The sequence below is a fragment of the Saccostrea echinata genome, unplaced genomic scaffold, assembly GCF_033153115.1.
Source record: "Saccostrea echinata isolate AGI-Se365-2 ecotype Australia unplaced genomic scaffold, CSIRO_AGI_Sech_v1 ptg000056l, whole genome shotgun sequence".
Classification (NCBI taxonomy): domain Eukaryota; kingdom Metazoa; phylum Mollusca; class Bivalvia; order Ostreida; family Ostreidae; genus Saccostrea; species Saccostrea echinata.
In genome coordinates, this window is record NW_026889805.1 from 18269574 (window position 1) to 18295000 (window position 25427).

A 25427-nucleotide genomic window follows, 5' to 3' on the forward strand; every position below is an offset into this window, starting at 1 on the left:
TTTTTAGTAACCATGGCAACACCGTCCATCGAAATCAAAAACCGATGCACTAAATTGTGTATCTTAGTGTAGTCTACTTGTGTGCCAAGTTATATTGAAATCGTACCAAAACTGTAGGAGGAGTAGCGTTTTAAAGGAATTTCACAGAAATTTCTATTTTTAGTAACCATGGCAACACCGTCCATCGAAATCAAAAACCGATGCACTAAATTATGTATCTTAGTGTAGTCTACTTGTGTGCCAAGTTATACTGAAATCGGACCAAAACTGTAGGAGGAGTAGCGTTTTAAAGGAATTTCACAGAAATTTCTATTTTTAGTAACCATGGCAACACCGTCCATCGAAATCAAAAACCGATGCACTAAATTATGTATCTTAGTGTAGTCTACTTGTGTGCCAAGTTATATTGAAATAGGACCAAAACTGTAGGAGGAGTAGCGTTTTGAAAAATTGTTTACAGACAGACGGACAGACAGACAGACAGACAGACAGACAGACGGACGGACGACGGACACCTTACTATCGCATAAGCTCTTCTGGTCTCTGACCAGTAGAGCTAAAAATAAGAAAAGATTATGAAATGATCCTTATGTTCTAACATGAACTGAGGAAAACAATACACAATGTCTAACTTTAAAGAAACGCTCCGAATTAATGTATTATAGCCTACTTGTTCTAGAATAACATCATTTTAAAAAAGTACCCATATTACATGTATTCCAATACAGTCTAAACATCAGAAGAGTCTTTGTTGGAATGATAAACTTTTACATTTAAGTCATGGATTTTTTTTTTGGAGTAAGATGATAAAAACACTTACAAGTCTAAGTTACAGTATACAAAATATAATAACATGTACATAAAATAACTTTACTAGTGGTAATTTAATGGATAACTGATATCACAGTGCAACAAGTTATATAACATGAAAATATTACTCTCGTTATCTTTAATTATAATATATTCATGATTATGCAATGAATTCTTAAAGGATAATATTGTTCAAAAGAGAAAAAAAAGGAAGATGACAGGCAGAAAAATTATTAACGTCACACAAAATTTTAATCGATGACTTAATTACCAATATAAAAAACAATTACTTTACTAGTATACCAAATTATTTTTATACATTTACAACTGCTCAAGTATTCTTTTTTCCTAACTTATAAAACCTTCAGATAAAAGTGCCTTGTCTACCAAACTTTTGCTGGGAACTTCTTACAGTGTATTCAATCCTGTTGTTTTGTAAACTTTTCCTTATAATCTTGATATGACTCCATAACAAAATTTTCCATTAGATATCAGTATTTCAAAAACTCATTTCAATATGCAGTTTTTACAAGCTCAATTTTTCACAAGATGTAAAAATTTCTTCCCTAAAACAACAAAAAATTGCAATGTACATGAACAGTGAAAATGAACTGTAATAGAAGTCTTAATGTAACTTCAAAGTTGAGTATACCTGTATTGAGTATACCTGTACTGAGTATACCTGTCCTAATTATACTTGTAGTACTTGACATTCAGCGATCACAAGCAGATTATAACACAAAAGTATGTCAACTTCTCTTGTCTGATTATGCATGAAAACACTGTGTGGACCACATGCACAACTTTCCCATATAAATTCTTCTTTTTCCAACATGATCAACAATTCTTTTTTTTTTTCTTGAATGCATTCATTACATCCATTCTGCATTCTGCAAACCTGTTGAAAAGCAGGTAACATGCATGTGCACTTCGTTTAAAAGATTGCACTGAAGAGTAATATGTATTAGAGACATATTGCAAAATACACATTGCCTAACTTTTAGCTTTATATTTTATTGTTTACTGTAGGCAATTTGACAACGATGTAATAATTGGGGAAAAAATAACTATAGACTACCCCTGTGAAAAAATATTAGACTTACAACATTATACATGTACATGTATGTATTTGATGTACAAGAAAGTGAAGACAACATTCCAATGGAATATATATATCACAACATCAAAAGTGTATACAGAACATATTGTGTACCACATATTATTATGAATAATAACAAATATTGTAATAGCTATTTCTAACTTGTATTTAGAAGCCAATGTCGAGATTTTTCATACACCACATAACTAATTCCAACAGCTGGAATAACTTTCATAAAGTTTGGTACAATGCCTCTATATAGTCCTGTAAAACCATCCTGTTTCACAATCTTCTTGAAAAGTCCTACCATTGAATCAGCTTTTGCACCTAAAACAATCAAATCAATAATGAATGACAAAGAATAAGCCAGATTAGATGGAGAAATCTTCTTTCCAGATTTTCTGCTGGCATGAAGGCTTTGCATTAAATATGAGGGTCAAAAGGTTATCAAGTCATTGTATCACATAACCAGAAGTCTCTGATGAGACTGTAGCTCTACTGGTCTGTTTGTATAACAAAAGAAAAGTAGCACTTGGATTTGAAACATTGCAACATGCAACAATGAATAGAATTATGTAAACTGTAGGAGGTGTAGCGTTTTGATAGTATTTCACAGAAATTTCTATTTTTAGTAACCATGACAACACCATTCACCCAAATAAAAAAAACAGAAGTACATATTATGTATCGTAGTGTATTCTAACTGCGTGCCAAATTAGATTGAAATCAGACCAAAATTGTAGGAGGAGTAACGTTTAATGGGAATTTCACAAAAATTTCTATTTTAAGTAACCATGGCAACACTGTTCATCGAATTCAAAAACCAATGCAATAAATTATGTATCTTAGTATAGTCTTCTTGTATGCCTAATTATATTAGAAGCAGACTAAAACTGTAGCAGGAGTAGTGTTTTAAAGGAATTTCACAGAAATTTCTATTTTTAGTAACCATGGCAACACCGTCCATTGAATTCAAAAACTGATGCAATAAATTATGTATCTTAGTGTAGTCTACTTGTGTGCCAAGTTATATTGAAATCGGACCAAAACTGTAGGAGAAGTAGCGTTATAAAGGAATTTCACAGAAATTTCTATTTTTAGTAACCATGGCAACACCGTCCATCAAAATCAAAAACCAATGCACTAAATTATGTATCTTAGTGTTGTCTACTTGTAAGCCAAGTTATATTGAAATCGGACCAAAACTGTAGGAGAAGTAGCGTTTTAAAGGAATTTCACAGAAATTACTATTTTTAGTAACCATGGCAACACCGTCCATCGAAATCAAAAATTGATGCAATAAATTATGTATCTTAGTGTAGTCTACTTGTGTGCCAAGTTATATTGAAATCAAACCAAAACTGTAAGAGGAGTAGCGTTTTAAAGGAATTTCACAGAAATTTCTATTTTTAGTAACCATGGCAACACCGTCCATCAAAATCAAAAACCGATGCACTAAATTATGTATCTTAGTGTAGTCTACTTGTGTGCCAAGTTATATTGAAATTGGACCAAAACTGTAGGAGGAGTAGCGTTTTAAAGGAATTTCACAGAAATTTCTATTTTTAGAAACCATGGCAACACCGTCCATCAAAATCAAAAACCGATGCACTAAATTATGTATCTTAGTGTAGTCTACTTGTGTGCCAAGTTATATTGAAATTGGACCAAAACTGTAGGAGGAGTAGCGTTTTAAAGGAATTTCACAGAAATTTCTATTTTTAGTAACCATGGCAACACCGTCCATCAAAATCAAAAACCGATGCACTAAATTATGTATCTTAGTGTAGTCTACTTGTGTGCCAAGTTATATTGAAATCGGACCAAAACTGTAGGAGGAGTAGCGTTTTGAAAAATTGTTTACAGACAGACGGACAGACAGACAGACAGACAGACAGACAGACAGACAGACGGACGGACGACGGACACCTTACTATCGCATAAGCTCTTCTGGTCTCTGACCAGTAGAGCTAAAAATTCTGACACACACAGATGTACAGACACAATAATTACTATAAGGCACCAGCAACTTGGTGTAGAACCTACAATATCATTTTCCATTGGTTTGTCTATATTTATAAATATCTCAAAAAGACCTCTGAAAATATTGATCATAACATAATAAACCAATGTACTACATGTACCAGTAAAGACACAAAATATTTTATTCAATGAACATACCAGTAAAAACTCAAATACTGAACACAAGGAACAGGCCATACTGGCTAAGCAATATACATGTATTCATTATAGTGTAAATCTTTACTTTTGCAAAGGTAAAAACTAGTGCAAAGGCCAAAATTCACATGCCTCCTAAGCCCTATAGCCTGCTTTTGCAGATTTCAGACTAACAGTAAAGAATTATTGAGATGAAATCTATGCTTTGTTTCATAATGATAACTACATATATGTACTTCAAAAATAATCATGTAAATGAGAGTTCAAAAATCAAAATAGGTGTACAGATGTTAAGTCTACTTCCCTACCTTGAGCTTGGAGTTTAGTCCGTACAAGAGCTAGAGGATAGCTGGCCAGTTGACCAGCAGTACAGCTAATGGTTCCACATCCAAGCAGCACAAATATCCCAGGGTTTTTGTTTTCATATGTTTTCATATACAATTTCTTCATTGTCTAAAATACAATTAAAATTTTACAAAAATTTTCTGAAAAATATATAAAAATACATATATACTATAATATATGTAAGTTTAAATATACAAGTATCCTTAATGACAATTGATTACTGTTTAAAACATAGGCGTCGGAACCGGGGGGTGGGGGGGGGATAGACAAAATATAGGCATTGAAAACTGGGGCTTACCTCTTTCTGTTGGTTTAGCCCCCCACCCCCACTTTCAATTAGCCACCCCACTTTCAATTTGCTTCCGACGCCTAAGTAAAAGATGATACCCCGGTATACTGTATAAAACATTCTTTTTTCCTTAACTAGCTTTGAAATTTATTTCAAAGTGTACTTAAGAGCAGAGATTTTTTATTGGGTGGTAAATCTCAGGGGCTTAATTTTACAGGTGTGGATGTCTGGAGTCTATCTGCGGTCATGTTCTCTGCTAATCTCTATATACACAGGAAGTGACTTGATTCACAGTAAAGAATCATGCTGTGGTTGAACTTAAACTATGTTAGATTTACTTGTAATGTCACTAGGGCAATTTTAAAATTATTGTAAAATATTGGAAATGAATTACTCCTATTGTTTTGAATTATAATGATTTTTGCTTGTATTAGTTTTGTATTTTTTGATGTAGAAAATGCAACATTTCTCCATAAAGTTTTTATAAAATAATTTAACATGATTAGAGGACATTTGCCATCAGACAATTATACATTTATTTTTAATTACAAGGAAATGCATTTATTATAGACCGATGCAAGTCTCTGCTTACTTCGGCGGATTTTAATTTCTGACTATATAGTGGTCATGTTCCAAAACTTCTTATAAATCTTTTTTTAGTTTGAATTATTTATTTTTTATTTTTTTTTGGGGGGGGGGGGGGGGGGGGAACAGTGCATACATGTAGGGATTTTCTGACTGACAAAGTTATCTATTTGGTCCATCTTTGATGTCCTCAGAACCGTATTACAGTTGTTATGACCGCTAATAAATTAAGTCGTGATTTTGTCACTATGTATCGAAAAGTGACGTTTATAAATTTTCAATCAAATAACACCTAAATTACAAATAATTAATAATAAAAAATGACGATTTCAATGAGGGTCAGTATTTTCAGTTTGGCTTAAAATTGATGTACATGTAAATTTGGTGTACATTCTCCATAATGATCAATTATACCGGTACTTTGAATTGACTTATTAAAATATTATAACCTAAACATAATTTAAAACGTGTATCAATAATCCATTATAAAAAAAAGATTTTAGATGCTGCATGTATTTAATATTTCACCAAGTTAAGAAGGAATTTTGTATCAGTACAGTGTCTTTCTCGCACTGGTATAATACGGTAATCATCAAAAGACTGAAAGTTAATTTGACAATCACCAAGAGCCCCAGACAAGGTACCTAAGGATGTAGAAGGTATACATGGGGACTAAGAACTAAACATCAATTAATTTCTAGCACCGAATCTTGGAGACCTTAATTTTTTTGATTGATGGGGATCCCAGACCAGGTAAATTTGGAGGAGGTGCTTATTTTCTCTGATGATCTTTAATGATTATACACAAATATTTTAAAAACTACAAAACAAAAACGTTTGGATCCTCACCTCATAGACAGCTAGATCAATTCCAGCATATGGAATAATTCCTAGTAAATTTGGTACATAGCCTCTGTAAAACACAGCGCCACCTTCTTTTGCATAAATTTTCATAGCACAATCAAGAATTCCTTTATACTGGCCAGTCTTCCTGATAGCAAGTCGAGTTTTAAGAACCTGTTGAAGCATTTCAAATTGTGTTATATCATCTTTAATAATTTTCAATCAAACTCTTCCACCTTTAATTCTAAAATGTGAGATGGTTCAAACTTTTGTGTACTAACAATGTCTGATACATGCCTAAATGTTAGATATTAATCAATTTCAATTTAGAACATACTAGTTAGACATCAAAACAGATGAATCCAGACCTTATAGATCTGTTACTACCCCTTACCTCCATTGGGTAGATAACGGTTTGGGCCGTTGCTCCAGCTAATGACCCTGCCAATAATCTCTCTGCAACAAGAAGTTCCTCTTTGGAGTCTCCATGAATCATTCTCTTAAACTGTAGATCACAATTCTTAAAGTTATTGTTTTATTGATTACAGTTACACAGAAAACAAGGCCACCACAAAGTGGAGCATCCCTTCCCAAAAGAGCACATTTCTAAGAGGACTTCTAGGCCACTTTTAAAATAATGTTTGTTTGCCCTCTTCCAACTCAGGGTAAAAAAATTGGGTTGGTAGTTAGATGAGAAATCCCCCCCTTGCCGCTTAAAGCTTAAATATAAAAGTGGTCTCGACGTCTGATCTTCTATTGAGGCCTTGCCCTACCCCCAGGGACATGATTTGAACATACTTGAATCTACCCCACCTGAGGATGCTTCTGAATTAATTAATATGACTAATCATGGCTTTGCTGTTCTTGAGAAGAAAATTTTTATTCATATATCCCCTAAATTCCTTTGTATAACTTTGATCCCCTGTTGTGGCCCCATCCTACCCGCAAGGGTCATGATTTGAAAACCTTGATTCTACACTACCTAATGATGCTACCATAAAAATATGACCAATAAAGGCTTTGCTGTTCTTGAGAAGGAATTTTTTAAAAATAATTTTCCTATAAGATGTATTCCTATGTAAAACTTTGATTGTACATTGTAGCCCTACCCAACCTCAAGGGCCATAATTTGAACAAACTTGATTCTAAACTACCTGAGAATGCTTCCATATCAATATGACCAATCCTGGCTTTGCTGTTTTTGAGTAGATTTTTCCTATGTATAACTTTGATCCCCTATTGTGCCTCCTCCCCCCCCCCCCCAACCATCATGATTTGAACAAAATTGAATCTACACTGAGGATACTTCTATATAAATATGACCAATCATGGCTTTGCTGTTCTTAAGAAGATTTTAAAAGATTTTTCCTACGTAAAAATTTGAGTGCCCATTGTGTCCCCATCCCACCCCCGGGGTCATGATTTGAACAAACTCGAATCTACACTACCTGAGAACGCTACCATATCAATATGACTAAACATGGCTATGCTGTTCTTGAGAAGAAGATTTTTAAAGATTTTTTCCTGTATATTCCTATGTAAAACTTTGATTTCCCATTGTGGCCCCACCCTTCCCCCGAGGGTCATGATTTGAATAAACTTGAATCTACACTGAGGAGAGGGTTTCATATAAGTTTCAACTTTTTTGGTCCAGTGGTTCTTTTTAAAAGATAACATCACTACTTCCTAATAATCTCCCCTTGAAAGACGACATGGCACTTCATTTGAACAAACTTGAATCCCCTTTACCCAAGGATGCTTTGTGGCAAGTTTGGTTGAAATTGGCCCACTGGTTCTGTAGAAGAAGTTGAAAAAGTGAAAAGTTTATAGAGGGACGATGGACAAAATGTGATCAGAAAAGCTCACTTGAACTTTCAGCTAAGGTGAGCTAATAACGATTAATACAGTCAAACCTTGTTATCTCGAACTTAACATGACTAAGAAAATACTTTGAGATATCCAAGGATTCAAGATATCCAGGGTAAAAAACTTAAGAAATAAGTGCTTGGGACTTCAAAATCACTTCAACATATCCATGGTATACATCTCAATTGTAGATGCATAATATCAGCCCAAAGTAAACTGATTTCTAGTGTGTAAGTGTATTCAAACATGATACTTTCAGAATAACAATGTAAGATTGGTGAAATCTTTAACAGACTTTGGAAAAATTTAAAAGTAGATCTGCACAATTTTTTTCCAGGCAACTAAAATGGGGAAAAATTACATCTACATGTACTAGTCTAAGAGAAAAATTGGATATAACCATTTAGAACTAGGTGAATAAATGAAATGTTTTTGGCACACATGTATGTCTTGTTTTATTCAAATATTACATGCAATTTGTTTTTACTACTTTCAATTCTGTATCATAAGGTTTATTACACATAGATGTGCAGGAAACTATATCATGTGTGCAGCATGAAAAACTGAGTTTAAAAACAGGTCAGAATTCCTTATACCATAAGATACATACAACATGTGCGCATCGACCAAAATATAGATGAAAAGTTGGATAAAAGTATGCATGATATAACACTATTTAAGACATAATGGTAATAAGATAAAATTCTCCAAGTACTGTACCTGCTCATATGCCATAAATTTTAGGGCAGTCTCTGGGGCTATCTTGATGACATTCACACCATTTCCTCGCCACATGGATTTTACACCACCTTCCTCCAGCATGTGTTTGAAACCATTTATTACACCAAATTTATTTTTGCTTGTTCCATGCACCTTTCAAAAAAAAAAAAAATGAATGTTAATTTTGATAATTATGTTAATATAAAATGTATGCATTCTGACTGATGAAAGGCAATTAAAGATTATGCAGAAAGAGGAAAATTTGCTCTGAGGTTAGAAACAAGCCAATTAACATGATTAAAGTGACCCTTACACCTTTAAACAAGAGGCCCAGGGGCCACATCCCTCACCTGAGCACCATGGCTAGGAAAAAGCAGAAATCAGTTCAGTCTTGAAAGGTTGAAAATTTTTAATTTAAAAGTGGTTGGGGGGGGGGGGGGGGGGGGTTGTTGATTTGAACTAACTTGAATCTATACTTCATAGGGATGCTTTTGAATTAATATAAAAATTAATAGCTTTGCTGTTCTTAAGAAGAAAATTTTTATTGATATATCCTTTGTTATGAATTGAACAAATTTGAATCTACATTACCTGAGGATGCTTTCATTTTGTTAAAGATTTTTCCTACATATATTCCTATGTAAAAATTTGATCGCCCATTGTGGCCCCTACCTACCCCCCAGGGTCATGATTTGAAAAAATTTTAATCTACACTACCTGAGGATGCTTCCATATCAATATGACCAATCATGGCTTTGCTGTTCTTGAGAAGAAGATTTTTAAAGATTTTTCCTATATATTCCTGTATAAAACTTTGATCGCCCACTGTGGCCCCACCCTATCCCCGGGGGTCATGCTACCTGAGGATGCTTCCATATAAGTTTCATATTTTCAAACACAGTGGTTCTTGAGAAGTAGATCTTTAAATGATGCCATTAATTTTTCACGAATTCATAATTATCTCCCCTTGGAAGATGGTGTGGCCCTTGATTTGAACAAACTTGAATCCCCTTTACCCAAGGACACTTTGTGGCAAGTTTTGTTGAAATTGGCCAAGTGATTCTTGAGAAGAAGATGAAAATGTGAAACGTTTACGACAACGCCGACGACAACACCAACGACAGACAACTGACAAATTTTGATCAGAAAAGCTCACTTGAGCCTTCGGTGAGCTAAAAAGATGCTGTTTCACTTTTCTGCGACTCAACACTGCTTTTCTCTGAAAAAAAAATCCTGCTTTTCCGTGACAAATCATACTGCTATTCTGAGATTTTATATTTTGCTTTTCAGTAACTTGTTTAACATATACCTGATGACCACCTCATTTTTCTAACCAATCACAGAAAAGCAGTGTGAAGTAGTTGGGGAAAAAGCAGATGCGGCTAAAACTAAATCGCAAAAAAGCAAGACGGCCAAACAAGGAAAACCATAACTTTCCAGGACCAAACCAAGGTAGCTCTTGTTAGATTATTTCATTCATCTTGAATGCAATGAACATCCTTTACCTGTAACATGACCTTGATCCTATCCAGAGGGGCTGTACATGTCCTTGACACCGCCCCTGCCATGCCTCCAGCCATCAGATTTATCCTCCAGATCCCTGTCTTCATTTCTTTCTCGGTGAAGTCATCTGGTACAATGATGTTTTCACCAACATCTATCATCTACAAAATTTAAACCAAACTTCTATCATTAAACTCTGGAAAGCTTGTGTTTTCAATAATATTTATTTTAAAACTTTTAAAATATGTTAAAAAGGAAAACTCTTTTCATTCATGTAATCAACTTATAAAAAGAAAGATTTTTTTGTATGCAGTTTTAAAAGGTAAAAAATTATGTTTCTTCCCTTGACAAATATTATCCAGAAAATATCTAAAAAAAAGGAATATTTTGCACCAGTAATAGAAAATCTTTACTTCAGATATAGTCTTCACTTTATATTTCATATATATGTACACATTCATTGGAAATTAAATGTAACTATCATATTACTTATTATGCATAATCCATTCAGGTTTTGTGAATGTCTTGAAGAGACAATTCGGAAAGTACTTGCTCCTCTAGTTTTTGTCACTCTTTCTATAAGATTTGTCCCATTTAGTAGTGGAAGATAGGCTTAGAGTGAATTATTACACTCATCATCAGTAAATAGTTGGTCAATGAGGTAAAAAAAAAACAAAAAAAAACAAGAGGCCAATGGGCCACATCGCTCACCTGAGCACATTGGCTAAGCAAAAGCACAAATCGGTTCAGTATTAAAAAGATTACCGGGGGTTGGATGGGGGAAGGGGGGGGGGTGTATTTTAAACTACCTGATGATGCTTCCATGTCAACAGAACAAATGGCTTTGTTGTACTTGAGAAGATTTCACAAAATTTTCCCATATATTCCTTTGTAAAAATTTGATCCCCCATTGTGGCTCCTCCCTATCCCAGGCTTCATCATTTGAACACTTGAATCTACACTACCTGAGGATGCTTCCATATCAAAATGACTAATCATGGCTTTGCAGTTCTTCTTCAGAAGAAATTTTCCTATATATTTCTATTTAAGACTTTGACCCTCCATTGTGGCCCCACCCTACCCCTGGGGGTCATGATTTGAACAAAATAGAATCTACACTACCTGAGGATGCTTCCATATAAATATGACCAATCAGGGCTTTGCTGTTCCTGAGAAGAAGATTTTTAAAGATTTTTCCTTTATATTTCTATGTAAAACTTTGATCCTCCATTGTGGCCCTGCCCTATCCCCGGGGGTCATGATTTGAACAAATTTGAATCTACACTACCTGAGGATGCTTCCACATGAGTTTCATCTTTCCTGGCCCTGTGGTTCTTGAGAAGAAGATTTTTAAAAGATGTTATTAATTTTTCACTAATTCTTTATTATCTCCCCTTGAAAGAGGGCGTGGCCCTTCATTTGAACAAACTTGAATCCTTCACCCAAGGATACTTTGTGGCAAGTTTGGTTGAAATTGGCCCAGTGGTTCTTGAGAAGAAGTCGAAAATGTTAAAAGTTTACAGACAGACAAACAGACGGACGCCGGACAAAAAGTGATCAGAAAAGCTTACTTGAGCCTTAGCCTCAGGTGAGCTAACAAGATACTTTGGAATGGATCTGATGTAGAAACTATAACCAGGTTATGTATACTGATATTCAGATGAGGTATCTATATATTAGCCTTACCCGTGGTGTATACCATCCCTTATATGCATTTTGGCATATAAGAAGAAACTAAAGAATGGACCAGCTCCTTAAACTCTGATATTGTCATGAGTCCAGAAAAAAAAAACCCATCATATACATGTATATATTTAATAAAAAAAGGGGGAGAGGGCATTTAATATGAAACTGGTTTAGATCTCATGAATGCTTGGTATGATTTATTTGTCAAGCTTTGTTCTATGGAATCTACTGAGAATACCTGTAATATGGTATGATTAAACATATCCTTACACAAACAAGGTGGGGTCATTAAAATACAAGAGGCCCATGGGCCACATCGCTCACCTGAGCACATTGGCTAGGCAAAAGCACAAATCAGTTCAGTATTGAAAAGATTACCTGGGGTTTGGGGGGGAGGGGGGGCTTGAATTTTAAACTACCTGATGATGCTTCCATGTCAATATAACAAATGGCTTTATTGTACTTGTAAAGATTTTAAAAAACTTTTCCCATATATTCCTTTGTAAAAATTTGATCCTCCATTGTGGCTCCTCCCTCTCTCAGGGGTCATCATTTGAACTTGAATCTACACTACCTGAGGATGCTTCCATATCAATATGACTAAACATAGCTTTCCTGTACTTGAGAAGAAATATTTTCTCTATATGTTCTTATGTAAAACTTTCGATCCCCCAATGGGCCCCATCCAACCCCTGGGGGTCATCATTTGAACAAAATTGAATCTACACTACCTGAGGATGCTTCCATATCAAAATGACTAATCATGGTTTGCAGTTCTTCAGAAGAAGATATTTCCCTATATATTTCTACTTAAGACTTTGATCCTCCATTGTGGCCCCATCCTACCCACGGGGGTCATGATTTGAACAAAATAGAATCTACACTACCTGAGGATGCTTCCATATAAATATGATCAATCAGGGCTTTGCTGTTTCTGAGAAGATTTTTAAAGATTTTTCCTATACATTTCTATGTAAAACCTTGATCCTCCATTGTGGCCCCGCCCTACCCCCGGGGGTCATGATTTGAATAAATTTGAATCTACACTACCTGTGGATGTTTCCATATAAATATGAACAATCTGGGCTTTGCTGTTCCTTGGAAGAAGATTTTTCCTATATATTTCTATGTACAACTTTGATTCTCCATTGTGGCCCCGCCCTACCCCCGGGGGTCATGATTTGAACAAACTTGAATCTACACTACCTGAGGATGCTTCCATATAAATATGACTCATCATGGCTTTGCTGTTCTTGAGAAGAAGATTTTTAAAGATTTTTCCTATATATTTCTATGTAAAACTTTGATCCTCCATTGTGGCCCCGCCCTACCCCCGGGGGTCATGATTTGAACAAACTTGAATCTACACTACCTGAGAACGCTTCCATATAAATATGACTCATCATGGCTTTGCTTTTCTTCAGAAGAAGATTTTTAAAGATTTTTCCTATATATTATTTCTATATAAAACTTTGATCCTCCATTGTGGCCCCGCCCTACCCCTGGGGGTCATGATTTGAACAAACTTGAATCTACACTACCTGAGGACGCTTCCATATAAATATGACTCATCATGACTTTGTGGTTCTTGATAAGAAGATTTTTAAAGATTTTTCCTATATATTTCTATGTAAAACTTTGATCCTCCATTGTGGCCACGCCCTACCCCCGGGGGTCATGGTTTGAACAAACTTGAATCTACACTACCTGAGGATGCTCCCATATAAATATTACTCATCATGACTTTGCTGTTCTTGAGAAGAAGATTTTTAAAGATTTTTCCTATATATTTCTATGTAAAACTTTGATTCTCCATTGTGGCCCCGCCCTACCCCCGGGGGTCATGATTTGAACAAACTTGAATCTACACTACCTGAGGATGCTTCCATATAAATATGACTCATCATGGCTTTGCTGTTCTTGAGAAGAAGATTTTTAAAGATTTTTCCTATATATTTCTATGTAAAACTTTGATCCTCCATTGTGGCCCCGCCCTACCCCCGGGGGTCATGATTTGAACAAACTTGAATGTACACTACTTGAGGATGCTTCCACATGAGTTTCATCTTTCCTGGCCGTATGGTTCTTGAGAAGAAGATTTTTAAATGTTGCCATTATTTTTTCACTAATTCCTAATTATCTCCCCTTGAAAGAGGGCGTGGCCCTTCAATTGAACAAACTTGAATCCCCTTTACCCAAGGATACTTTGTGGCAAGTTTGGTTGAAATTGGCCCAGTGGTTCTTGAGAAGAAGTCGAAAATGTGAAAAGTTTACAGACAGACAGACAGACGGACAGACAGACAGACGGACAGACAGACGGACGCCGGACAAAATGTGATCAGAAAAGCCCACTTGAGCTTTCAGCTCAGGTGAGCTAAAAATTTGGATCATTTAGTAGACTTAAGATGTTTCTAATGGTTTGATCCAATAAATACATGACTAAATCTCAAGTGCCAAAATCTAATATTTGATCTCTATTTAAGCAAACTTTCTTCAGCAAGAAGACATATAAGATAGTTCTGGTTAGCTATCACATAAAACTTACAAATACACCTCAACATACAGGACACCACACTGTTAGATTGAATCATGCATGTAAAGAAACAGATTCAAAGCTCAGGGATACAAAATTTTGAAATGATTCTATTCATAAAACACAACTTTGAGTATAAAATTTGTGCAATGTGTAAATTAAATTGTACTATTCAGCAATATAATCACTTAAAAAAAAACAACAAAATATCTGGCACGAAATGGAGGCTGGGAGATCAAAATAAATACCTCGACATTTAGCATACAACTTTTAGTTATAAATCTGCTGTACTGGTTACATTGATCAAAGAAATAAAAAGTTTCTTTTTGTTCAATTTCAGTAAGAATATATTTAAGTATTCACTGATCTAGTTATCTAGTCTTTCTTGAAATCTTCACCAAATCACTTTTTGTAAGAATATATGATGATAAACATTTCACATCTAATACTGACAATTAATGTAAAAGTCATTTTATATATATGCTCGAGAATTAATGATAAGAAGTCAATGATAACCTATACTCACCTAGTAAATACTTACACAGTTTCTCTATAGGAAATAATTGACAAGAAAAAAAAAGAGAAAAATCTGATAGAAAAAAACATAGCAGAGAGCAGAGAGAAAACTATAATTTCCTCAATTTTTGAAGAGCTACTTCTTTTCTAAGCTACATATCCATGTCTCCTCTTTATCGTTTAGTGACTCTAGCATAAATTATTGTTGATTATAAGAAAAGTATTAGTTCTAAGGATTCCAGTTTACTAACGTATACACTAGCATGCATTCAACAGTTTTTAATCAAATTAACAATTATTAATGCTTATATATACAGAAAGGATTTGGATATCAAAATAAAATATAATAATGATGCAAGAGGAGAAATTTAAATAATAATATGTTTTACTTACAGAGGCATGGCGCCAGTGTTGAAGAATTTCGTTTATATTCTGAGAAGGAGAGAGAAGCAGAAAATCCCTCCATTCTGACCATTCAATTTTTAGTGTACCATCTTTGTCCATTCTGGAATAAAATATGTCACATTTTGAGTCCTAGCTAAATCACACAATTATTGGCATAATTTTGACATTTACTTCTAAGGGTATGTAATATTTCCTGGATCTTTGAATCTTAAAGAATTAAGCCAAAATTTATCAGTCTCTTGGAAATGAAAAACAAATAGCCTCCAAGAAATTTACATTAAAAGTACTAATGCCCCCCCCCCCCCCCCCAAATTACAGGCCATCATCGGATACCCATGGGTGATCTCGTCTTTTACTCATCACCCGTGGGCAAACCTGGCGAAAAACTCATCATATGTAATTAATATGTGCGGGTCATTTGATTGGCTGCTGCACAGAGCAATATCAAATCAACGAATCAAAGTTTACGTTACTTTTCCATAGTCAACACACTGATTGCAAATAACAAACTAATGAACATATTTTCAAAATTGAAGAGTTCCAACTTTCTTATTGGTTGTCTATAATCATCAAATTAGCATATTTTACAATAATATTTCAGGAATTAAATTTTCCCAAAGGTGATGAGTAAATGACGAGATCACCTGTGGGTATCCAACGATGATTACAGGCTAAGAGTCCTATCAAGTGGTCTAGTCCCTAAAGACAAATCACCCTATTTCCTTTTCATCACAATATTAAAAATAGAAGTGTCAGGAATTAAAATGCCAACAACAAACTAACCCAAGATCAAACAATTTCATCATGATCTAAAAGCCTTCCTTTACCATGCATGTTCCATTTGTGGTCTAATAATTAACTATAATGCATTCTGTTGTTTGACTCTGGATTGATAGTACACACTTTATCCATGCAAGTTTATTTAACAATGGAACTGCAGGTTCTTGGCAAAAAAAATACTCAGAAAAAAAAAAGAAGACATCTACTCATTCAGAAAATATATGTCACATTCCAAGATGCTACATCTTTGCAAAATTGGTTAAGCTAGGCTCTTTAGATACTTGGGAATTGGAATGAACCTGCTCACAGAAAATTTGACCACGCTACATGGTTGAACCATGCTAAATGACTTTCAGCTAATCATTTAGCAAATATTCTGTATTATGTCAGATGCAGCACCCACATCCATATTGGAACTTATTCACATTTGCAACCTAAAGCAAAACATCTCCTAACAGCACTGAATTCTTGATATCCTATATTTAGAGTTTGTGCAACAAGCTCTCATAAAGAACCCATTCCTTCTGAGTCAGAAACTATAATGGATGTTTACACGATAGATCTTTCATTTTTTTCCTACCATTATTTACATATGTATGAGGAAATTCTTCTGAAAAGCTTCATGTTTTAATAGGTCCCTTTTGGACATCCAAAGATCCTAGGGCCAAAACTGACTAACACCTTGCCATGCTTACAGCATATCTACATAATAATATGGCCAACCATATGTCAATAGAAAATGAAAAGAGTTCTGATGATAAAAAATTGTGACAGATGGACATACAGACAAATGGATGAGGATAATATACCTGAAATTTCTGTAAAAAGAGCAGGTATGTTTTGAGTTAAAAAGATGCATCAGTCTCAAGTATGATTCTTGAAAACTTCAATCAATGTATAATGTGAAAGATAATATGACATTTCCATCATCTGAAGACTTACTTGGACAATAATTTATCTGCTTCACTTGGCTCAATGGCAACACCAAGTCTTTTAAATGATTCAATAATTTCTTCTCTATCAATAGACCCTGAAACATTAAAATTTCTCTTGATCAGAATTTGGATAACTTATAAAATTGCAACAAAATAAATAATAATAAAACATAGATAAAGTTCTCAACTACTGTAGTTACTACTGTAAAATCACACATTTTCATGGGGTCAAATTTTCATGGTTTGCGGAAAAAAAATATATTGGTTTGTGGGGATTTGATTTCAAAGAAGTGCTTAGTTGTTGTATGTAATTTTATATTTTGTTTAGGACAGGAATTCATGTGTTTCTTCATACCACGAAAACAATGTAAATTATTAAATTAACCCCCACGAAAATTAGTGATTGCACAGTACTGTAATTAAATATTGCAGGTGAGCTAAAAATGCAAAGAAAAGTGCTCTCAGTTTACAATTGAATTTACAAATTCTCACTCTTTCAATATGTTTTAAATACTAACTATGCTTAGAGGATAAGCTAGTATGTACTAAATTCATCATGTGTGTTTATTTGTAGTCTTACAACAATACAAGAAGTAACAAAACCTCCATTTATTTACAAACAGAAAACTTAATGACCTCAAGCTTGGATTAAATTTTTAGCCAGTAATAATAAGACAGAAATTGATACTCAGTTTAAAAGGACGCACCATCATCATTTGTGTCAATTTTCTTGAAATACAGCCGTAGTTTGCGCTCATGATCTGTGACATACTTAACAAATTCTGCAAAGTCGATCTGCCCATCTTTATCTTTATCATGCTTGTCAAAGAATTTCTGAAATAACAAAATTTCATCAGATATTATAAAGGGTGGCATAAATCAAATACATGTATGATGTATATAATTTATAAAATTATCTCTTCTTCAGACCTAAACTGCCTGAAGAAAAAAGCACTAATTTTGCATTGGGTGATTTGGTTTACATATAAATTTACAAAATAAAGACTGGTAACTGTTCCAACTGTTCATGAAACCCACTGGATAAAATGAAGGGCTAATGAAAAAAAATGAGGCACTGATGGTCAATATTTGTGCACTGACTTGCCAGGTCCCATTCTGTAGGGAATCCAAAATACATCTCTACATACTGAAGGACTATTTGACACACATTTCTCTGAATTTAAATACCTTGAAGAATAAATAAAAAGAAAAGTTGAATAATTCTGGTTTAGTGATACATGCTGAATGAACTGTTTTCTTTAACTTTAAATTCCGTAAAAGTGTATACACAATTTTATGATTCTGTTGACCTGATTTACCAGTTTTATATTCTGTTACAGTTTAAAATAACAAATTAGCTAGCTCGACATGACAAAATTTATTGTGTTCCTTTTATATTCCAAAGTCAAAATATTTTCTCCTATTTCATCATGGACTCATGGTTATTGCTCTTCAGTTCTAAGACAGTTTAATCTGTTTCAAAAATTAGAATTACTGACAAAATTTATCTTTGGTCACACTGATCAGTGCTTTATTCAGGGTGTAACACTGATTAACTGAATACAAAGTAAGAAATCAATAATCTTTGAACAATTTGTATGAATTTCAATTAGACATCATTACAACTATGCAATTTGTCAGCATTGAAAAATTACAGCAACTTGCATCTCCAGTAAAAATTTAAAATAAGCGTGCCCATATAACCATGAAATGATTTTTATGCCCCCGGATCAAAATATCCCGGGGGTATATTGTTTTTGTCCTGTCTGTCTGTTTGTCTGTCTGTTGTCAACTTTAACCTTGCCCATAACTTTTGATTGGTTGGAGCTATGACTTTCATATTTCACATGTGTATTCCTTGTGTCAAGACCTTTCTTTAGGTACATGTACCATCATATTTGACCTTGACGTTGAAGTATGACCCACTTTTGCAAAATTTTATGAGACTTTAACCTTGGCCTTAACTTCTAAACAGTTGGTGTTTGAGGTTTCAAACTTCACATGTGTATTCTTTGTGACAAGGCCTTCCTTTGGATACCAACAACTTTGACCTTTTGACTTTGACCTACTTTTGAAAAACTTTAACCTTGGCCATAACTTTTGAACGGTTGGTGCTAGGGCTTTCATACTTCAAGACAAGACCTTCCTTTGGATACCAAGCACTTTGACTTTGACCTTGACGTTTTACTTACTTTTAAAAAACTTTAACCTTCACCATAACTTTTGAACAGTTTCAGCTAGGTCTTTCAAATTTCACAGGTATATTCCTCGAGACAAGACCAACATTTTTTATCTTTTGGCCTGGATTTTGACTTGCATTTGAGAAACTTTAACCTTCGCCATAAGCTGCCATATGGGGACATCAGTGTTTCACAAACACATCTTGTTAGAATATATTTCTAGATACTGAACAATGTCAGTTTTTATGTCCCCGTATTGAAAATTCAGGGATATATAGTTTTTGCCATGTCTGTCGTTTGTCTGTTTGTCCGCAAAAACTTTAACATTGTTCATAACTTTTGATTGGTTGGAACTATGGCCTTCATATTTCACATGTGTATTTCTTGTGACAAGATCTTTCTTTGGGTACCATCATATTTGACCTTTTGACCTTGGAGATTGACCCAGTTTTACAAACTTTTACAAAACTTTAACCTTAGCCATAACTTTTGAACAGTTGGTGCTAGGGCTTTCATACTTCATATGTGTAATCCTTGTGACAATTAAGACCTTCCTTTGGATACCAATAACTTTGACCCTTTGACCTTGACCTAGGAGTTTGACCTACTTTTGAAAAACTTTAACCTTGGCCATAACTTTTGAACGGTTGGTGCTAGGGCTTTCATACTTCACATGTGTAATTCTTGTGACAAGACCTTCCTTTGGATACCACCAACTTTGATCTTTGACCTTGACCTAGGATTTTGATCTATTTTGAAAAACTTTAACCTTGCCCATAACTTTTGAATGGTTGGTGCTAGGGCTTTCATACTTCACATGTGTATTTCTTGTGAGAAGGACTTTCCTTTGGCACCATTAATTTTGACCATTTGACCTTGATGTTAGACTTGCTTTTGAAAAACTTTAACCTTTTCCAAATCTTTTCAATGGTTCCTGCTAGGGCTTTCATATTGCACAGGTATATTCCTTGAGACAAAACCTTACTTTGGGTTCCAAAATATTTCACATGCATTTGAGAAAGTTTAACCTTCGCTATAAGTTGCCATACAGGGGCATCAGTGTTTCACAAACACATCTTGTGATCTTACTTGTTAGTCATGTTATACCATAACTCAGAATTCTACAGGCCTAGCACAATAAAAATTTTGCTTTCTTTACTGAAATATGCAAGAATTGAAATGAATTCTTATAAAGAAAGAAAGAAGATATTGGATGCTTGGGTATTTTTTTCTCACTGCCAAATACAGGTTATCAAAGGTTTACAAAGCTTGCCCCAATGAATATTATCTGTCAGTTATGCAAAATCTCACATCAAATGATAGTGGTGTACCAATAATCAGAAAACATTGATTGTTGACGAAAAAATGCTACCGATTCCGATGATCGATTATAATTTTTCATAATCGATCATCGGAAACATACTTCTAATTCAATACTTTCTGGAATTATCCATTTCTGATATTAAATTTATTTCTTCTTAATGAAAGAAAATGGTGTCTGCATCTGATACGAGCCAACTAGCACGAAGCAGAGGTGATTAAGAACCGAAAGATGCATATATAGAAAGTGTAAAAGAAGCAAAACAAGAAAGAAAATAATATATTATATATTCTATATATTTATGTTAAAAAAGTAATAAGAAATAATTGTAATAATCTGCTTTTTATATACAAAACTATGAATTCCGATTATAGGTAAAATTGCATTGGAAGCAGTAACCGATTCCAACTGATGATTGATTATGAAAATTAACCGATGTCCCATCACTACCAAATGAATCCTCTGGTAGTTGGCATCCCTAGAAAGGCCTAGATGAAACATCCATGCATGTTTGCTTAGGTGAAGACCTAAAATTACTTGGGTATGAACTTGCTTTAAAATTAAATTACCCAAAAATATGGTATTAAGATTTTCGTCATAAGCAGGTCTGGTTGAGTGCATCCAAAGATGCATCATCTCTACAAGTTTGGTCCAGGTAGAGGTGGTGATATGTCTCCTTCATTGATATGATGTGCATTGTACAATTATAGTTATTTTCTATACATTTTGATTTTGACAAAAAGTATCACTGACAATGAATCCATACCGGTGAACCAGTTCACTCCTGCGAGGACGTGCTCCACTAACTTAAACCTATTCAATCATCCAGAAATAATCTAATTTTGGTTGTAACACATCATTTGATTTGATCAAAAATTAGTTAATATTCCCTTTGATTGAAAGATTGTGTGTCTGTGATTTATGTTAATAGTAGCTTTACAAGAAGTTTAATTTACCAACTGGTTATGATATCAGGTAATTATAATTTATGTAAAATGTGTCTAAGGCCAAATAAAAAAATATGTGTGGTTCCGGTTACCCGACCGTCCCTATTTTATACCCCCGACCCTAAACTTTTTTTTGGCAATTTTCATATTTTTTCCGGAATTTTCCCCAATTTCCATCATTGGTTCTGGTTTAAGTTTTAGTTTCAGCAATGATGGCCCCCTTGCACAACATAGTGCAAGTGTTTATTAGTGTTAAATCCAAAGCAAGCTAGCATGTAGGTGTCCCCTACCAATATTGACTAGTATATTATCACACCACATCTAAATGTCATTTGCAAAGTAGTGATAAGTATTATTTAGAAAAATTAAGAAAATCATTTTGTTAAAAAAAAAAAAAAAAAAATCCCTACCTACCTACCCTAATTTTTTTGGAGGTGTAACCGGAACCACACATATTTTTTTGTTTGGCCTAACATTGCTTAGGGCAGGGAGGGGTTCTACTTATCTTCATATTAAATAATTATTGATTTTTAAAAGAATTTTTTTTTAAATTTCAAATTGTGTTTTAATTTGTTGAAGTTGATAGAGAAGAAAACTCTTTTTGAAGTAGTGATTACATGTTACAATCCATGAGGTTGATATTTAAAAAAAAAAAAGATACACATTTATTTTCATTACAAAATGCTGTGATTTTTGAGCTTTCATTAAAAATTTGTTGTTATGCGCTATCTCCCCCAAGGAGATTTTCAAAAGATGGCACGTGTGCTCATCAGTTGAGCACCACAAAAAACGGGTATACGCACCAGCCTTTAATATGAGCCTCATGGCTCGGAGAAGGATTTATACTTTCTAACTTTAAAATGGCCCATCTTTAAAACTGAACAAAAATGGAAAATAACATCAGATGTTGGAATATAGGTATGATAAGCTAGCTGTCACTAATGATTAGGCTATCCATTCGTCAGGTGCCTGAGCAAAACACATAAAAGGTATGTGCAAATCATTTTTCAGTCCAACATCATTTGAATTATAAAATTATGCAACAGCGGACCTATTCCATTCTGTCACACTGCATTTATATGAGACAAATTCTGTGGTGAAACTAGAAAGGCTGTCCCAAGGAATATATATTTAAACTAGTAAAAACTGGTCAAAATTGCCAAATTTATTACTTCAAACGGTAGTGTAACGTGAATCAAAATATAACTTATCATTAGTCTGGCATTACACTATAAAAAATCAATAATAAGCTATAATATAATTTTTGCTTTTAAATGTAACCTTTGCATGACCCGGTGTTTGTGGAACTTGTAAGGTGGACAGAGCCTGAGTCAGGTCATTGATGTCAATTCTTCCGTCTTTGTTTACATCCAGATTGTCAAATAATTCCCTCAGTTTTTTCTCCTCTTCCTTCGAAATGTCCAGTATTCCTTCAGTGGCCATCGTGGCTATTTCAATCACTGTCGTTTACTTTTTTTCATCCATTCCCTCTTTCCTCGTGGCAGACGAGCACTGAATGATACAAGCAATTCGATTGGATTAAAAAAATGGTGTAAAGAGAGTTGAAGCGGAGATCCAGGGGTCATATCAAAATTTGAAAATTATTAAATTTGTCTTGGAATTTTTGTTGACAAGCAATAAGCAATAAAAAAAAAACTTAAATAATTTAACATACTTACACGAAACTTGAAACCCAACCACCCCCCTTTTTTTAATACTTATGCACGTGGCTACCCGGCCTCACCCCCTTTTTTTAATGAGAAAATACTTATCTGGGGAAAATACTAAATTTAAGCATTTATAGTTCTTATTTTTGGATGTTGTCAGTCATATAACCATGATAAGAGCACCTTTCCGTGCCTACAAATTAGTATAATACAGTTGCTGATCCAGGGTTCTTAAAAAGGGGGCCAATTAACCAGTTGGGGTTGGAGTGGGGGTGGGGGGGGGGGGTGGACAGAGGGCAAAGCCCCCGTAAGCTCTCAGGTTGAAGGGTTTTTTAAACAGTTTTTTGACTTATTTTAGCTATATTTTAGGTTTAGTTAATGCACTATCTCACAATAATTTTTTTCTTTATTATATATAATCAAATAATCGATAGATGGATTTTTTATTTCCAGTTGGGAAGCTGAGTCCAAATCAAGACCCTTTCAGTCATCACAAATAACAAGCATGATTGATACAATTACAACAAGCACAGACAAAATAATGAAATTATTTTTAGGGACTCATTTACGTCCCTAATATTTTTTTAATTTAATTTAAAAAGTCATCTTTGCTAACCCTGCATGGGAGATGAGCGGATTCGAATCGAATACTTAGTGAGCGCAGATGATATACATGTATGAAGCTACATGTGCATACGTTCATGGTTTGATTTCAGTTTGTGTGGTAAATTTGATATCTCTGTGTCCCTTTTGTCCTTCTGTTTATGTTTCAGATTTGATAAAACCATCCTCAAACAATCACTAACCATGACTACTGGTCGTAAGATGAGAGGTGGTAGCTAGAATTAAACAGGGGAGAAGGAGTGGGGGTGATATAATGGGAAGGATGATAAGAGCTAAGGAAAAGAGGAAGAAGGGGAAACGGGAGGGAGAACAGTGAAGGGGGGGGGCGTGGGTGGGATGCCGGGTTAAATTGAAAAAAAAAGGGTATCTTATGTCCCCCAACATTTTTGCATGGATATTTAAAGCGTAGATTTATATAATTAATGTTCAATTTGTCAAAGTATCGCACATCCAAAGCATAAAATGCTTATACTAGATATTGGCTTTCATATTCTTACCTGTCGAGAACTGCACGCGTTTTTATAATCAAATTTATAACGGTTTATTATCCTCAAAATATGTCAGCACACCTATAACCTTAAAGTTACAAACGCCAGTGTGAGAACTCTATGGTTTTCCAAAGAACATAACTTTTGAATTGAACTGCCCCAGGATTCAGCAGTAATTATAAATGGACAGGTGTCCTTGCTTATTGTTGAAATTTAAATGAACTGGGTGCTTTAACTGTCTTCAAATAATTGTTAGATCTTGTATTTTGATTACTACCCATATATTGAAAGAAAGAAAAATGTAAAACAGTGAATTTATCACATCATACCCCAATGTTTGGCAATATAAAGAAGAGAAATATGACTTTTTCCCTATTGGCTCTTTGGTTGACCCCTCAAAGGGAAACAACTTTTGCAAAGCATAATAGTACACATTTTGAGATTGACCCTTTTCTGCGGGAGATCACTCTAATTTGTGAATCAGGAAATAATGGACTGACTGGGCGTGGTGACTCGTGGGTGACGGCTTATCATATTCGAGGAGCACAATAGTGGCCCTCTGACAAAACGACAAAATATTCCTCGCTTTGTCAGGTATGTGATGCGTGTACAGCCACATGGTCATGACATTTTTTAAATACCTTGCATGTTTTGGTACCGCAGGAATGTGAGCCGGTGTTTAAAAAATAGTTGCATTTTGATGCAACTAGGACGTAATCAGAGTTATAACTGTATTTTAATAGAGGAATAAGCTCTATAAAAACTTTAGTCAATTGTAAGTATGCATATATTTTCCGTATGATTTTTCACATTACGTTTATAAGAACCAGCAGTGATAATTTAGTATCTTTTGAGTATGTATAGACAAATACTTGGTATATGTTCTAGTATATTTGTAACATTGAACTGTATTTACATAGGACCCTGATAGTTATAAATAGTCAAACATTTTATAGACTTTTATTTTATACTTTATAAGAAATGACATATCATTTCTTCTCTTGTTAGAGAAATCAATTAAACACTTTTAAACGAGGATACATATGTACTTTACTGCCCTTAAAAATCATATCTGTGTACATCATAGGGTTAATATGTCATCAAGGA

At 34.3% G+C, this 25427-nt stretch overlaps 2 protein-coding genes across 2 annotated transcripts in view; one reads left to right on the forward strand and one right to left on the reverse strand.

Annotated features, from left to right (window-relative positions):
* Nucleotides 1–1804: 1804 nt before the first annotated feature.
* On the reverse strand, nucleotides 1805–23064 carry LOC133172949 (calcium-binding mitochondrial carrier protein SCaMC-2-like). Its single transcript, XM_061307808.1, has 10 exons — nucleotides 22823–23064; nucleotides 17801–17927; nucleotides 17101–17188; nucleotides 15367–15478; nucleotides 10241–10399; nucleotides 8736–8888; nucleotides 6544–6654; nucleotides 6156–6323; nucleotides 4396–4540; nucleotides 1805–2236 (listed from the first exon to the last, which is right to left on the reverse strand). The coding sequence occupies exons 1-10, from the start codon at nucleotides 22982–22984 to the stop codon at nucleotides 2067–2069; spliced, it is 1395 nt and encodes a 464-aa protein (XP_061163792.1). The 5' UTR covers nucleotides 22985–23064; the 3' UTR covers nucleotides 1805–2066.
* Nucleotides 23065–24890: 1826 nt separating this feature from the next.
* LOC133173673 (uncharacterized) overlaps nucleotides 24891–25427 on the forward strand; it is an 8429-nt gene continuing 7892 nt past the window's right edge. The window contains exon 1 of the mRNA XM_061308661.1: nucleotides 24891–24914. The gene's annotated coding sequence lies outside the window, so the exon portion shown is untranslated. The remainder of the gene's footprint in view (nucleotides 24915–25427) is intronic.